General features: G+C 42.8%; 1 protein-coding gene across 7 annotated transcripts in view; it reads right to left on the reverse strand.

Annotated features, from left to right (window-relative positions):
• Nucleotides 1–16,887, reverse strand: part of GRHL2 (grainyhead like transcription factor 2) — a 71,025-nt gene that overhangs the window by 9,715 nt on the left and 44,423 nt on the right. For 5 of the 7 annotated variants that reach the window (XM_065832846.2, XM_065832845.2, XM_065832849.2 and 2 more), the window contains 5 exons: nucleotides 13,457–13,544; nucleotides 13,230–13,369; nucleotides 9,944–9,975; nucleotides 8,396–8,490; nucleotides 3,063–3,148 (listed from right to left, as the gene is read on the reverse strand). In XM_065832846.2, the coding sequence (XP_065688918.1) occupies nucleotides 3,063–3,148; nucleotides 8,396–8,490; nucleotides 9,944–9,975; nucleotides 13,230–13,369; nucleotides 13,457–13,544 (441 nt within the window). The remainder of the gene's footprint in view (nucleotides 1–3,062; nucleotides 3,149–8,395; nucleotides 8,491–9,943; nucleotides 9,976–13,229; nucleotides 13,370–13,456; nucleotides 13,545–16,887) is intronic. The other 2 variants (XM_065832848.2, XM_065832847.2) reach the window with 2 other exon arrangements.

Consider the following 16,887-nt stretch of genomic DNA (forward strand, 5'->3'; position numbering starts at 1 on the left):
CAAAGTGGTTTGGGACTCTGGGACACCACTTCCTACATAAGCTATGAGGGGTAGGGCCAAGAAAGCCTTGCCTGTCACATTGCCCATGACAGGTGTAGGATTTATATAACATTCAGGGATTAGCGAGCTTTGCAAAAGACTTCCAGCTGACTGAGCAAGCACATTTCTCAGGAACCCCTAGGGATTCAACCAATTATACCAAACAGCAAGCTGTAGAAGCAAAGCTCAAAGTGGGGGCATGGGAGAGCCTCCCTCTCACAGGCTCCAAAAACAAGTCTCCAGTGCAAATGTGCTAAGTCCCGCTGCAGAATCTGAGAAAGCAGAGAGCTACCATCTGCTAGGGCATCTCACTTAACACCCTCTTCTGAACACGTTTGCTGCCAGCTCAGGGGGAACACCACTACTGCCAACTTCCATATGAAACAACAGAATTTCCCACCTGACCACCAGCACACTACAGCAGATTTTAAAAAGATATCTTTATTCAGAGGAATATTTTCCTTTAACATCTCCATTGTCCATTTTTTAATCTGAGCAGAGAATTCTGTCCTTCCCTCAGGCTCCCTGAAGGAGTGGGACACCTTTCAGAGTGGCACTGAAATAACAGGCCGGGTGTCCCTTTGGGCTGCAGTCCTTGGCATGGTGAGTTTCTCTGTTCCATACATCCGATTGCACAAGCCAACAAAAATGCTTTCTCTGCTGAAGTCAGGAAGACAGAAAGGGCAATATCTGGGGCAGTTGGGGCCCCCAGGAAGACATCTTTGCCAACTTATTGCTATGGAATAGTCCAGTCTATTGCCCTACGTTGGTTGGAAGGACACATACAACAACAGGTACCTGATAAAGTGTGGTCTAAGCAAGCTCTCTATTGAACTCAGCTGTTAGCTTTTAATTTTAGAAAGACTGTGGGAGATGCCTGAATTTCCCAACATAGATTGCCTTCAGTAAACTGAATAAATACATGATTTTGCACAAAGCAAGACAGGTATCTACTGAGATCCACAGAATTAACTTGACTTTGGATCAGTCTCAAAGCAGGATTTAGAGCTGGTCAGTCACATGTGATGTTCTGTGATGGGCAATCGTTTCACTGGTTTCTGTTGATCAAATCTGACTAGTGTAGGATGCAAACATCTTAAAAACCAAACATTTGTGTCACTTTTTGAGATCTAGTGTTATCTCGGAAACCTGAGTCCTCTAGATATTTGCCAGAAGAAAGAAAGCTGAGAAGGAATCTGATTGCTCGCTTGGAATGGGAGTACACAAGATAATAAAATAAATATAGCATCTAAGAAAACAATATCATTAATCATGGAAAGTTAGGAGGAAGATACAGACCGGAATAGTGATTAACAACAAAACAAAACAAAATGAAAAGTGAAATCCCTAAACAGAGAAGGAGGGTATGATTCAGGATCATTGGTGCTGTCTTTCAGATATGCGGATCTATAAAATCCAGAGCTTCAGTTTCTAAATTCTTAATACTGAGTTTAGTATTGAGCATTTAGGATGTGCAAAATTACATGATTTGCTGAAAGACTGTAGTGGATACTTAGGAGTATGCAATTTGACAGCTCTTTGGAATTGATTTATCCATTATATCCTATGACGGAGAATTAAAACTTTCTGAATGTGTTCCTTCCAGTGATCTGGGACATTTTACAACAGATGAGATTTCTCTGGTGCCAAAAACATGCCACTGAGTCAGCAGCTGTGCTGACAGAGGTATGCAGAAACCTTTCCTGCTTCTGCACCAGCTTTGTTTTTATGTTACACAGCAGTTGGAGAACGGGCATGGAGAGGCACAGACTGCTAGAGGTAAAATATTCTTGTTAGCTTGAAGGGTTGTAGAAGGATTATAACATACTTTTAACTTCCATACAAAGACAAGATGAAACCTTATTACAGTTTATCATGAATCAGGCTGCAGCCTCTTCAAGTAAAACTTGGCTTCTATTATACATGCAGATTCTGCCTAAGAACTGAGCTGCAGCCACAACTAACAAACAGTATCGGCAAAAGCACAGTTAGGACATTTTTATAAGGCACCTGACTCTCCTCAGAGATACCCTGATCTGAATAGGTGTTTTAAACAACTTAACTAACCCACAAATCTTTATTTTACTTTCTGCTACTGGCTGAATACTGAACAAATAACTCTGTCTTTAAGTGCATTTGAAGTGTCCGGTACATGCAACAAGACACTGTGACAGTTTCATGAGAGCATGAAAATACACACGGCAGTCAGCTGAGCTCTCTAGAGACGCTTACATCCATTCCCATCTTCTCTCCTACACATATCGAAGGCTAGAAATCAACTCAGCATCCCACACGCCAGTCTCACTTTAGTCCCCCCGCATAAGCAGATACATGGTTACTTCTTCACTCTTCCTCCATCAAATTTCACACATCTGCTAGCCATCAGCTCACATAAACAGCATTAAAAGTGGAAACTGCTACCAATGATCACAGATAACAGGTAGCAAACAAAAATTCAAGTCAAAGAAGCAGGCTGGTATATAGGTCACTCTGGGAGCGAGGACTAGAGTGGGAATTTGAGACAGGAGGTATAAATGACTCGTCTTCATCAGCTCAGCAACTGCCTCAAATGCTGGAACAGCAGTTGCACAAAAGCCATATAAATTCCCAGGGAAACAGTGCATTCTCGGGTCTCTTTAAAGATGGTTGTGAACACAGCAATGAGCATGACAGGAGAAGATTCAACAGGCTCTGAATCATCAGTTCAGTAAGAAGCATTTCAGAAAATGGAGCCTGCACCTCCCTGCTTCCCTGGCACTGGTTAATTACTGCCATTCCTCAAGGCTCAGGTCTCCAATAAATCAGCTCTGTGACTCTATTTAATCCCAGCAACCTGCTGACAGCACCGAATTCAGAACATGCCAGCATTTCAGAGGCATGCTCCAGAACGCTTTTGTGAAATGCTTTAAATGTATTTGAGAATAACTTCATCTTCATGTTATGTTTTATCTCAATAATACATTTAAATCCTCAAGATTTTCTTGCCAAGAAAGACAAACAATGTGAAGACATCGGATACTTACCGCTTCCATTAGCCCCTTTACTGTGGGCGATTTCAGCATCAAAGCATCAAACACCTCATCTGTCTCCTTCCTTACATACAAAAGTACTGAAACAGAAAAAAAGCCAAACTTGGAGCAGGTTCAGTCAATCGAACAGATGAAACACCCCACACTGAGTAGAAAAACAAATATTAATCCATGACAGATAAAATGAAGTGCTGAAGATGGTTTGCGCTTTAAAATGTGTACTCTCAACTTATCAGTGATCTAACCATGAAAGGCATATCATAGTTGCTTTGAAAACACACAAAGATAACTCAGCAAATTGAATTTAATGTGAGGAATCTGTATCTTCAAGAATTTAAATCTCCATTTACTGAAGTAAGAAAAGCTAAAGAGCACTGTGGCCCTGTCCCTGGGTCATAGGACAAAACACACAAGCTAGGTCTCCCTAAACCTGTATCTTGGCTTGCATCTCTTCAGGCTTCATCCAAAAGGTTGGGAGAGGACATTCAGAAAAGGCAGGTCTGGTTTGCCTTTAGCTGAACCTTTGAGAGCAAAATCAATTAAAAGGAAAATAAATAGTTCTCTCTGACATTATCAGGTACATGACTGCAAATGGGCCTGGCCAGTCTGAAAATGAACACTGGAAAGAGCGAGCTCAAAGTCATTTGAAACTTTACAGAGGAGACACTGAACAGCACAGCTGGCAGGCAGGTGTTTCCCTGTGTGCCCACCCCTGCCCAGGTACCCAAATGCCTTTTGCACTGCTGGAAATCTCCTCTTCCTCCCTCAGACTTCCTGCCCAGCCACAGGGCACTGCTCAGCCCTCCTTGGTTCCTGTTCTCTTTGCTCTTACTTGTACAGCTAAAAGGAGGAAACCTGTTGTTACAGAGCAAAACCAAAGCAAACAGCTACACAGGAAATAAGCATGAACACTAGAGAAGTGTTTTAGGTATAATCTCACACAACTCTGATAAAGTAGCAAATTAAAAAGGGCATTCTGCAATTTATTTTGTTCCCTAAATAAACCGCCTTTTAGAACAGCAGAACTGCGCATTAGGTACAAATACACATGCACTGTCAGGTATCTTATGTCTCTGTGACAAACTACATCAATTATTTTTTTTTTCTGGTATATAGAAAAATGTCACTTTGGATACTACCAGTCCTTATCGTCTAAAAGCTATCTTCACCAGCTAATTCAATAGACAACTTGCAGATGAGCCAACAAAGCTGATGGTATTTTCCATACAGAAACAGTTGTTTGGAAGCTAATTCTCAGGTCAAGACTGCAGCAGCGTGGGCTCAGGCCTGTTTGCAGAGAATTGTAGCTTCTTTGCCCAGGTTTTGAAATGACTGAAAAAATAAGAGCAGATCAGTCCCCTGTCTTGGTCTACAAACCAAACATGCAGAACAATAGTGGGTTTTGCATCTTTAATTCAGAAGTATGAGCCACAAAACTGCTACCACAAGCACACAGGGCCACATCTTTTTCCTCTGCATTTTGGTAATTCTTGGGGAACTGCCTGAGAGTGTCCTTTTAAAGGACTTAGAAACTGAGATAACTTTGGCTCACAACCTAAATAACTGTCAGAATATAAGAGGACAAAAAAAATCCACAAAAATCCTTAAACTTTATTGTGTTTGATATGTTTACTTGCATGAGCAAGCACTCACTCACAGTGCTAATTTTACCTGCACTAACACTTTTATTAATTCAGTAATTCTTTCCTTGTGACTAGAGGGCTGTCCTATAACTCCTGGCTTTTCAAACATCTGGACCTCTGCCAGCCTAATTTATTACAAATGTATCTGAAAGGAGAAAAAAAACATCGCTCAGTCCGAGGTTAAAGTTTGGGACATTATACAATCCAAGTGCTGAGCTTTAAATTTCTCTGTTGCGCTTGACACATCAAGCAATGTCATGCTGAATGAAGGATCGATTACAAGGATAAGGGGGAACTTAAAACACTACTATACACACAGAGAGTCAGGATTAGTAAACATATGCGTGGTTGTTGATTTTTTCTTTCCCCTGGCAGCTGTGAAAATCACACTAGGGCACTCTTCCATCAATGACTTCTGGTGACAGTGATGCTCCTCTCTCATCCCTGCCCTTATGCTCCGTTACTCTGGTCTGTCTCAACGAATTTTCCTGTGTGCTGAACTCTTCTGAAGAGCAGATACAAATGAAAAAACAACTCTTTTTTTGAGTTGTTCTTCAGAGAGATTAGGTCCCCACTTGAGGGACCCTTCATGCTGAGCTACTTTTGACAGCAAGTGAGATAAATCCAGATTGGTCTGACCTCTACAGTGCCTGGCTCCAGTTCTTCTTCTTGCCAGCATCAAAACTGGCTGTAGTCCCCAAGGCTCTTTGCTTGTTAAAAAGAAAAGCAAATGATGCAGGTGACAAATTTATCTTTAGTTATTTAAGAAATAGCCCTGATTCACAAAATTGCAGAGTGGCAACCAGCCTTTGCTGAAGACAAGAGAGCTTGTTGCACCTGGGACATTTTTGGAAGTCAGGCCACTGACCTGGTGATTTAAATGGAAATGCAGGAGAACATTTGATACCTCTTTTAAAAGTGTTAACAGCTTAGGTCTCCATTGACAAATCTGTCACAGCAGATTAGACAAGCAACAAATGTGGCAAAAATGAAACTACAGACTTGATAGAACAGTCAGTCCTCCTGCTTGGGTCACTAGCCAGGTCTGATGCCTCGACTGACACTCTATGAGTAACTACTACAGTCTTTGTGAAGTGGTCTCTGGATGGAGATGTAGCACATTTTAGATAAGGAAAGTAGGGCTGGTAGCTGTGACCTGGCTTTCATTTTCCACATTTGGAGTTTTTACTAATTGACCAGGCACAATTTTCCCAGGTGACAGAGTGAATGCTGCTCTCCACAGGGATGGTTCATAAAACCCTGATTGTTATGAATTCAAAACATTTCAGAGTAGTTTAACACGACTTTCCTGAGAGACAAAACCTAGATAAAAATATTACTTCCTTCGGGCTGAAAAATACAGGACTGCAAATCTCCCTGATCTGTAACACAACTGTCAGATCTATGGAAAACTCCCTATGAAATCTGAAAGGGCAAGTGCTCGAGAACTCAAAACAAGAAAAGGCCCCAAATTTACCCAAGTAACTAGCTGCACTGCACACTTGGTACAGATTAACATACTTCACACTTCTCTGTTGGGCACTTGAACCTCCTTTAGAGGTCAAGGAGATGAAAGAATAATTCACAAAGACAGAGCAACCTGTGTGAGAATAAGAACCCTGTCTTACCAATGGTTTGCAAAGCCCTTCAGATTTGTTCTCCTGAAGGCTGCCCCTTAATACTCTTGCTTCCACCGGACAGTGTTACAATTAAGTCCGCGAGGCAGAGGTGGGGTCACACACCGTCACTTCTGTTCTTCACCTGGGCTTGGACCCCTCACCGGGTGGTACCTACTTGCTCTGCTCTGATAATGAGCCGCTTTGAGATTATGTTGCTTTCAATGCATATTTTCACATATCAGAGCTGCTCTCTCCCAAACATTACACCAATGCCCCATCTATATCCACTCTCTAGGAGTCAGTGATTCTCCTGTACCAAATAAATCTGGGACAAAAAATGCTTCTAGTATGGTTAAGTCTGGGAAAAACAGCAGAACATTTTAATACCTGGTGACTCCTGTGGCAAAGACAGTTTTGTCAAATGGGCAGATTCAGCTGAGCTGTGTCCATCAGCACAACCCCAGCCGCACAGTTCCCCATGGTGGGAAGTTCACCAGCACAGGCCAAGTTGCAGAAGCACGGAGCAGGAAGGGGATGTGAAGAGATCATCCTCGCTTCTCTGGTTCCATGCCTCTCCTCGATTTAATTATTTAACGTAGTTTTGCCAACAGTTGAAAAAATTTTTTCTTTCAAATCTACCCCTTGAAATGGTTGCAAGTCCTGGACGATATTAAAACAATTTACCACAGCAAAAGGCAGGAATAATCAAAGCAAACAAATACCTCGTTGTAGGCAACTATCCAGGCTTCCAGCTGGGAAACCCAGGAGAAACTGCAGGAAATGACAGTTCTTTATGTAGCCCTTGTGGCTGTCCCCATCAATTGATGGAGACCTGATAATGTGAATTTGGTCAAGGCCTGGAGTCAACCAGATACAAGGCTATGATCAGTGCTGACCTCACATGATTAATTGAAGATTTAATTAAAAGAACAATATGTTCACATTTATTGCAGGAAGATATCAGTCTCCATCCTGTAATCTTGTGTGTTTCCCCTGGTTCAAGCACACCACCCTAACCAACAGAGAAACTTCGCAAGTGCAGGCTCATAGGAAGTTGTTTCTATAAAGTTCAAATGAGTCTTACAAATGGTGTAACTAAGAACAACTGAGTTCACTTCTGCATGTTGTTGTTCTGTTGTCTCACCAACGGATGGGTGAACCTCAAAACATTTTCAAATCAGTTAATGAAACTCTGGGAGCCTCCAATAAACTTACATGATAGCACTCATGAGACTCCAGGAATGGCAAACGTTCTCCAGAGTGCCTAACTGTGGCAGTGTAGGAAGTTATCACCTATAGCACTGCACTGGAAGCGACTGTACACAAAACAGATTTTGTGGACAAAATCACCAAATGTTCACCCTTAGCTTCAGCACAAAGTTTAACGGTTCTACCTAAGCCATTGCTCCAACATTACTCAATTTAAGCTTCGGGTAGCAGACCAGAAAACACGGGTCAGACTGAAATGCAACTGTAATAATATTCACTTAGGAGAGTAAAAACAGTTAAGATAAACAAACATTAAACAATTCAGTTAAGTCTGCTGAAAGATGTTTCTCCGTGCCTTGTATTTCTAACTGGGTAAGAAATTTCTGAAATTTTATTCAGGCTTATCTAAGTCTGCAGACAGCAAGAGCTTGCCTGTCTAAGGTCTCCATATTTGACCCAGTGCATCTTGCTTATTTGCTTGTTATCCCAGCCAGAACAGAGATGATGAGCAAAAGTTAAAAATAGAAAACCACAGATTTGCTACTGGAGCATTTATGAACTATGTAGCTTGGTCAAGGATCAAGAAATTTTCTGGTTTTTTATATTTGACATATACTTGTGTCCTGATTTCTTCCTGAGACAGCACAGTCCTTTCTCTTTTCTGCTTTTAAATCATTATTATTATTTGTTAAAAAGTCTCCTTGTATACCAGTAAGTGTAATGAAATCTTCTCCTATCTACCACACATTTGCACTAGCATCAAACCACTCACGTGGTCCAAGTCACACCTGCCCTTCCCAGCTTGAAGCCATAAGTCCCACCACATTATTTTTCACTGTTAAAAATTGACTGTTACCTCTTTTCAGGCCTTCTTCTTTCATTTGTTTCAAAGGGGATGGACCAAACTCCTCCTCCACAGGGCGGAACATCCTCTTGACCAGGACACTGCTACTAGAAAACACACAACAGGGACCATGTCATGGTAAAACTGTGCTCCCCACAGGAGAAGAGACAACAGCAGCAGTCATGGCTCACTTCGTACTCTCACAAAAAAAAAACCACTAGCTACTCAAGCAGCACCAGACCAGAAACTGCAAGGATTTAGCTTTTGATGCTTATCTGAACTCTCCAAGCCTCTCAAATTGCCCAGATTGCCTGGCTGGGAGAGGTGATGTGAAAATCTGAAAGCCCCAAAGGCCCTCAACTGTTTAAATATCGAGGGAAGGAGGGTGGGGAGGAAGAAACAGCTATGTAAGGAGCTGAACCCACATTTACACATCAATTCACCTCCTCTTTGGGGTCAAGGAGACAGCCTCAGGAAACGCCAGCAATATTTCTAAAACCCAAGACCATACAAGCCAGCGAGTTCAAAAGGAACAACATGCTGGGTCAGATCCAGCCCAAAGCTGGGACATGCTCTGCTGGGGAAGCCGAGGGCTGAAGGCACCAGGGCCACCCCTGTCCCCCAGCGTAGCTCTGGCAGGATTTGTGTCTCCTTGAAGGAGAGAACTGAAGCCAATGTGCTTGGTGCAATAAACCCCTTTGTTTCCTCAAATTCCACTGTGAGCTTTATGAAGAACATTAACTTCATTAAAGAACCAAAAAGAGCCTTGTGTTTTCAAGTCAATGTCAGCTGCAAGTGCCCGGGCCCTCCCCGCCACAGGACACTTTTTGCAGGCTCATGTGAGTGCAGTTGTCTTACTCCCTGCTCTCAGATTTGAGGGTGCTCACTTGGGATTCAAACAACTTATAGAAGTATGGGGCTTGCACACTTTAAAGTTCATATGGGCTTAACTTCAGCTATGCATATTTAAGCCCTCATTTCACAACATCCGTAACTATTTTAGTGACTTTCTGCAATTCTCCCAGTCCCTCCAAATGCAATAGGAGTGCTTCCATTTCCAACCTCCCCCCTTCACAGGATCTCCCATTCTCCTTCTGCTTTTTTGTTCTGGCACTTGGGCATCCTTTCTGCAGTTCCTGTATTTGTCATATAAAGATATGTGTGCTGCTAAACAGCTTCCAGGAATGGGGTGAATTTCAGTGATTTGTTAAACAATTCTTGATTTTGAAATTATTTGAGAACGCTTATATAAAAGACACTTTATTATTAAATCTATTATTTTGTCCCTGTATTGAATCTTACAACTCTTCAAACTGCTTTACTTGGAGAGGTAATAAAAAATAGATACAAAAAGCAGCCAGTTCACATGAAAGAAAATAAAGTTACCATAAAATAAACCTCCTGCTACCAGTTCTACATATCATTCCCCTACCATTAGTAATGGAAGAACATGAGGGAAGGGAGAGAAAAGGGATCATTCTTATCTGATTTCATGTTTTGTGCCTGCCTTCTGAGTTTGAACTGCTAACTACAAATCTTGTGAAACAATAAATGCCTTACCCTTCTCTCTCATCATCTGTATTATAGTAAACCTAGAAGGGTGGAAAAAAAAACAAAACAATTATTCCCGAAACTCAGACACCTGCCTAACAGAGTAACTTCAAAAGGAGGAAAAGACAACAAGTGGTTTGCAGTTTTTCATATGTTAAAAATCCTTTTCCTTCTATAAAACACAAACATCTCTAGTTCTGTGATGTGATCTGGAGAAAGTGTGGCTTAGAAAAACTACTGTTGAATATCATCTAGTGGAAACATATTAAACATTTTCACAGAGGTTGCCCTCTCCCCTGGTTTATATCATTTTCCCAATTATTTTACAATCCTCTAAATCAGATCACTACTCACCCAAATTAGCCCTAATACAATTTAAGCCACAACACTCACAAGCTTTTGTATGTATGTGTGTATTTAATACTGTCTGAAAATCTAATTAATAAACTACAAAGACCAATATCAAACTACAGGCCTAATGGAAGTACAACTACTAATGGTACAGCTGATCTTTTCTGCACAGGCTGTTGGCAAAAGCACAAGTCCAGACTGTTGTTTTGTGTAAATCAGTGTAGCTCACAGCCATTGGGACCAAATTCACAGCAGCAGCAAAAGCTGCTAACAGTAGCAGGGGAGGTATAAAATCAGTGTCTGTTGTCAAAGGCTTTACAGAACAGTCAGCCAAATTCCTCACGATGTGCCTGCACCGTGAGTCAGCCCCCACGAGCGCACCGGCACTGCAGCTGCTGAGCTACAGCGCCAGCGCGGGGCGAAGGGCGGGCACCAGGCCCCGGTTCTGCTGGGCTGCGAGGCACCTCGGGCAGGTCCCAGCGCTCGCGCTGGCACGACTGGGAGCATGTTCAGCTCTGTACTGGGTTTGTGTGGTAAGGTTTTGGTACTGCGGGGGTTACAGGGGTGGCTTCTGTGAAAAGTCGACAGAAGCTTCCTCTATGTCTGATGGAGCCAATGTCAGCTGGCTCCAAGACAGACCTGCCCCTGGCCAAGGTTGAGCCCATCAGCGATGGTGGTAGCACCTTCGGGATCATGTATTTAAAGAAGGCAAATAAAACCCCAATCTGCACAACTGCAGCTGGACAGAGGAATGAGCATATGTGAGAGAAACAGCCCTGCAGACACCAAAGTCAGAGACGAAGGAGGGCAGGAAGTGCTCCAGGCACCAGAGCAGAGATTCCCCTGCAGCCTGTGGTGCAGACCACGGTGAGGCCGGCTGTGCCCTGCAGCCCATGGAGGCCATGGCGGAGCAGAGGTCTACCTTCAGCACAACAGGGTAGGTGGATGCCCAAAACAGGCTGTGACCCTGAGGAGAGGCCATGCTGGAGCAGGCTCCTGGCAGGACCTGTGGCCCTGTGGAGAGGAGCCCAGGCTGGAGCAGGTTTGCTGGCAGAATTTGTGACCCCATGGAAGACCCATGCTGGAGCAGTTCCTGAAGAACTGCAGCCCATGGGAAGGACTCATGTTGGAGAAGTTCATGGAGGACTGCCTCCTGTGGGAGGGACCCCATGCTGGAGCAGGGAAGGAGTGATGAGTCCTCCCCTTGAGGAGGAAGGAGCAGCAGAGATAACATGTGATGAACTGACTGCAGCCCCCACTCCCCATCCCCCTGCACTGCTCAGGGAGAAGAGGTGGAGAATTTGTGAGTAAAGTTAAACCCAGGAAGAAGGGAGGGGTGGGGGGAAGGTGTTATTAAGATTTGTTCTTATTTCTCATTATCCTACTCTGATTTGATTTGCAATAAATTAAACTAATTTTCCCCAAGTCAAGTCTGCTTTGTCCATGACAGTAACTGGTCAATGATCTCCCCCTGCTCTTATCTTGACGCAGGAGAGGGGAGTGATAGAGGGGCTTTGGTGGGCACCTGGTGTCCAGCCAGGGTCAACCCACCACACTGGAAGCCTTCACTTCTGAACCTGTGCAATGAAAATAGCTCAGGTGTATGTGTGTGAAGCTGAGGTCTGTAACTCATTCTACATTCAGGAGCTGAAAAGTGGCTACAAAATACTGTCATAATAAATCATTCTTACATTAAATAATACACAACCGAACTGAAAAGTTCAGGATAACAAGGATACCAATACTGCAACCTAGATAGCAGCAAAAGACAGGACTGAGTATTGCCTAAGTGCTAGCAGAGTGGGGTATCTTCCAGTTAGTTTAGAAAATTATTTACAGGATTACATATACTAAGGAATGCTTCCACCTTCTCCTGTTTTGAGACAAATCCACATTCTGGTTTGAAATCCATGAGGACAGAAGGTACCCAGCACTGATATGTGAGTGGGTGTCTTTCCAATTTTGGAGAGTAAGTCAGTGACAGCTGCGATTGCAATGTCTGTGCTCCTTGTGCTTTGCTCTAACACAATCCTCACTGCTTAAAAATAAATGATGATTCCAACTCGATGTCATTTAATCTTCATTATTTTAGTATTTTGCAGCAAGATGCATATAAAATTTCCTCATCTACTATTTGTCTTTATAAACGCATGAAGGTCTCCTTCTACTTCCTGAGATGTTAATAAATAACAGGTTCCTATTAAAAACATTGTCAGGGCTGACCTTCCAGTTCACATTTGCAATTGCCCAGCAAGCAATAAAGTAGGTCTTAAAAGAGTCAAGTCAGCAAAGACTTCCTCACACTTGGTGGTGACAGCGACTCTGTGACTTCTGCACTAAGCCAATATTGACTATTAATATATTAGCACAATAGATTTTTACTTTGTAGAGTGAAAACACTTTCTTCCAAGGAATTCACAGATCTCTAGGTGATGCCAAGAGGAAATGGGCAGTGGTGTTTAGTGAGCCTAGTTTTGACCTCCTTAGACACAAGAGGCTGGTCTTTGTTTTCCATTGTCACAGAGAGGGGGATCTCTGCTACCACAAGGTGGCATTTCATTTCATTTCAACAAGCCAAACAGCACATTCAAAACCAGACTTTCAGTCACAAATCAACCTTCTACTTCAAAATTCCTGACAATTTGTTCCATTCTTTCTTACTAGCAAAAGAATGGCAAAACTGTAACTAACACAAATTAAGCAGTTATTAATGAAGTATAAATTCCTCATTCTACATAAATTCCTTTTTCACACACAAAACTCAGAAAGACACTTGTCTCTTGTAAGGTCTTTGTTAAGTGACTCACCAAGAGATGCATTTACCAAAACCAGAGCTGAAACAAGTGCCCCCCAGGAACAGTGATTTATTTTCCTAAGAGCTGCCTCGGAGCACAGGTGGCCGGACAGCAGGTGGGCACTGGCCTGTCCCATTAGCATGTCCTACCTGTCCCGTTCTTTGTAGGTTTCCAAAGTGAACATCTGGAATGAAGAGAACTGGCTGAGAATCCAGGTCAGCCATTGTTTTGAAGAAGGTGATATCGCTCTTTTTTTGCAGAGGAAGTGCACTCAACTTCCCTTCAGCTGCTGGGAGGATCACAAAGCAACACAGTTATGAGAGGAGGCATGTTAAGCATGACTTAACCCCAAACCAGAAAAGCCCATGTTACTCACAGTTATTACACGAGGCTTGGGACGCCTGGCCTTTGCCTTTCTTCCTGTTCTGCTTCCTCTCTTCATCTCGGATTTTCCTTTCTGCTCCCTGATGGAAAAAAAAAAAACAGACAACTAACAATAATCCAAAAAAGGAACCACTGCGAGCATCGTCCCCTGTGAACTACAGCAATGGACACATGAGAAATGCTGAAACCTAGACTGGTTATCCCATTACAGATATATCTGTCCAACTTGTTGGGCAATGTGGAGGAGCAGCCAGTTCTGTATCAATCACCCGTGCCCAAAACTCAGGCTGGCACATCCAACAGCCCCAGAGCTGAAGCTAGCAAGAGGAAAACATCCACATGCTGGCGTGGAGGAGATGGGACAGCCAGCTTGGGCAGCGTGCAGGCCATAGCAAGGGCTGTTGTCACCACAACCAGCAAAAAGGGCAACCCAAGCCCAGCGCCTCTGCGATGGATGGAGTGCTCAGGCCAAAAGCTTTGCCTAGGTACTGACGTAAAACACGTGCAGGATTGCTATCGTCTGTGCCAAGCTTTTCCTCAAACTCTCCTCCACCCACCTCATCTGGGGGTTGCATTGCTTCACTGTGGCCAGCTCTGTAGAGGCCTTAAAGATTTGGCAGTGCAAGAAGGCTACACTAGCAGCTTGTCAACAATGCAAGGGCTCTTACAGAAGAATACAAGCATTTCAAACACAGAGAAGCCCTCCAGAAACTGGAAAGCAGTGTAGCACTGCCTTATTAGGCCCCAGGAACTCCTGGGAAGTTGCAGGCTTCTGTTACGTAAACACACTCTCAACAAGTTTAGAAAATAAAACTAAAAGAAAAAAATAAAGCAGCAACACCTCCTTTGAAGTTCTCCTAATTCACTCTATAAATATGAAAATAGTCATGCTGTGAAGGGTATTAAAGATCCATATGCTCACAGACAGTCAGCATTCAAAATTAAAGGTTTTTTCCAAATTAAAATTAGAAGTTTCTTTAAAAGAAAGGGGAGAAGGAAGTAAGGAAAGCCAAAAATACCCACTCGAGATGGCAAAATTCACATATGAGCCAATGAACCAAGTTTAAAAAGAAGACAAGGAAAGATGTACTCCTGGTTGTGACCTACCAATGGATTTCCTGAGGCTGATAGAATTGGAGGAAGAAACAGCTCTTTAAAAAACATGACAGAAACATCACCTCCAGACCCAGGTCCCAGTCTGGTTGTCACTGACCTCAACCACAGAAGCCAAGGGATTCAAAGTCATCCCTTTATCAAAATTGTTTCTAGGGGTACATTTGTATCTTTAAAGCCCACCTGTTTTTTGGCAGAATGGAGCACAAATATGCCTCAGAGCCACTGTCCTGCAAAGGCACATCCCTGCGAGCCCTGTGCTACACAGAGCAGCTCTGGCCAGGCGGCCACAGCCTTACCTGCCCCTCAGTGCTGCCGCTCTGCTGCTCCCAGGTAGAGGGATGAACCTCAAAAGTAATTTCATTTGTGGCTTTGAGCAGGAGTTTCCTCTCAGGAAAGCAGAAACTGAGGAGGACTCGACCTTCTCTACACAATAATTAATGTATGTTTTGCTGATTTTTCTTTTATATTGTCTGCAACTATGAACTTGGTAAAGCTTCACACCTTTGTATTCACTGATTCACAGCAAGACCCCTGCAGGTCCCCTGGGGAGCAGGCACTTTCTGAGCAGAGCAGCCATTCCCACCCACCAGTGCTTATTTGTGCCACTTCAAAACGTGGCAACTGCAACCCCCACAAAACTACTGCCAGCCCTTCTGAGCCAGAGCATCCCCCACGGCACAGGGCAGGGCCAGCCAGGCCCACGGGATGTGCATCATTGCTGTGGGTGCTGAGACAACAGACCACAATGAGATTTTTACATACCCGAGCATTTCTACTGGACAGTGCACAGCTGAGCTATCTGACACACTTCTAATAAATCAGACTTTGCATATCTCTTCAGGACAGAAGAAACAGCCCTCTAAATAAGGGACTATAAACTAACCAGCCAAATAATTGAATGAGTTTTTCATTTTTTCATTAATGTCTGGCCTTTGTATAAATGGAACAAGTACTTCTACCACTAACCATTAACAAAACACAGTCTATGAATTTCAGCTAATTCAAAATATTTTTTGCAAGTCTTCAGCTCATCCAAGCTTATGTCTTGCATTCCAGGCCCAGCCTAGTGAAGCCCTTACCATCCTAAGGACTATTCCCACCACCACTGTGAAGCTCATGTGTACACCTGCTTCTAGATCAAGGCCAAAGAGTTGCATGTCTGGTAGGACAGGCCTGTCCATAGACCTCAGCTTTCTTCTCTCTAAAGCTGAAGACTAAAAGGCAATTAGAGTTGCTCAATACCTGATAATAATCCATTCTCTCTATTACTATCCATACTGAAGATGAGAGGAAATGCACATATGCCAAACAACATGCAGTTTTCCAGAGTAAGGAAAATGAGACATGCAATTTTCCAAAGGAAGGAAAACGAGATTAATTTATTTGATCTTTGGAACAATGTTATGATGTTTGCCAAGTCAAATTCTTCTGCTTCTGTTCAGCAAAGCTAATTACATATAAGAAAAAACATTTTTGAATCCCCAGTTCCTTCATACACAGTGGCTAAAGCATCTTGCAACATATAAATAGGCCTGATAGCAAGTTTCCCTGACAACCCACTTAAGGAATAAAAATTATATTCTCTTCTCATAATGCATCACCAATGATCTGCATATGATAAAAAGACTGTAAGGGCAGAGAGAATTAGCAGTGAGAAAACAAGATGTGCCCTGTAACGTTTGCTTTGAAGATTGCTTACTGGAAAATAAACACGGACAAGAGATTGGAGAATGAATAGGGAGCGAACACACAATTACAACCTTTGTAGCCTTTATCTCCATACACATGTCACTTTAAGCACACATGGATCTGAGTTGGTGTTGCTCTCTAGTGTATATGTAAATGAATATAAAATTTAAGCAACTGCCTGAGTAAATACTTATATATATATACATATATATATATATATAATGTGTACCACTTAGCTAAATGCAGTTTTATTTCTTCAGGGGTGCTCTTACCACAACAGATATGCTGTGTTTCACCTGAAGGATATTCATTTATCAGGAAAGGTTTTTCTTGAAAACTGGACACTTCTACCAGTGATTTATCTAGTTAACATACAAACACATCTACTGGTCTTAAAGAGGCACCACCACTGCAGAAAGACCGTTTGTAAGAACACTGTCAGGCAGAGAAGCATTTTTTCTTCCACGTTTCAAATTAAGATATATTTCAGTACTTAGGCGGGAGGCATTTACTGTGCAGTTCCTCTAATTCAGATAATTGTAATAAATCAGGCACTTTTCTCATCAGCTTCTCTTTGGGGTTGTCAGATTGGGGCACAGCAGCGCAATTCACACTTTT

This window comes from Patagioenas fasciata, chromosome 2 (assembly GCF_037038585.1).
Source record: "Patagioenas fasciata isolate bPatFas1 chromosome 2, bPatFas1.hap1, whole genome shotgun sequence".
Taxonomy (NCBI): domain Eukaryota; kingdom Metazoa; phylum Chordata; class Aves; order Columbiformes; family Columbidae; genus Patagioenas; species Patagioenas fasciata.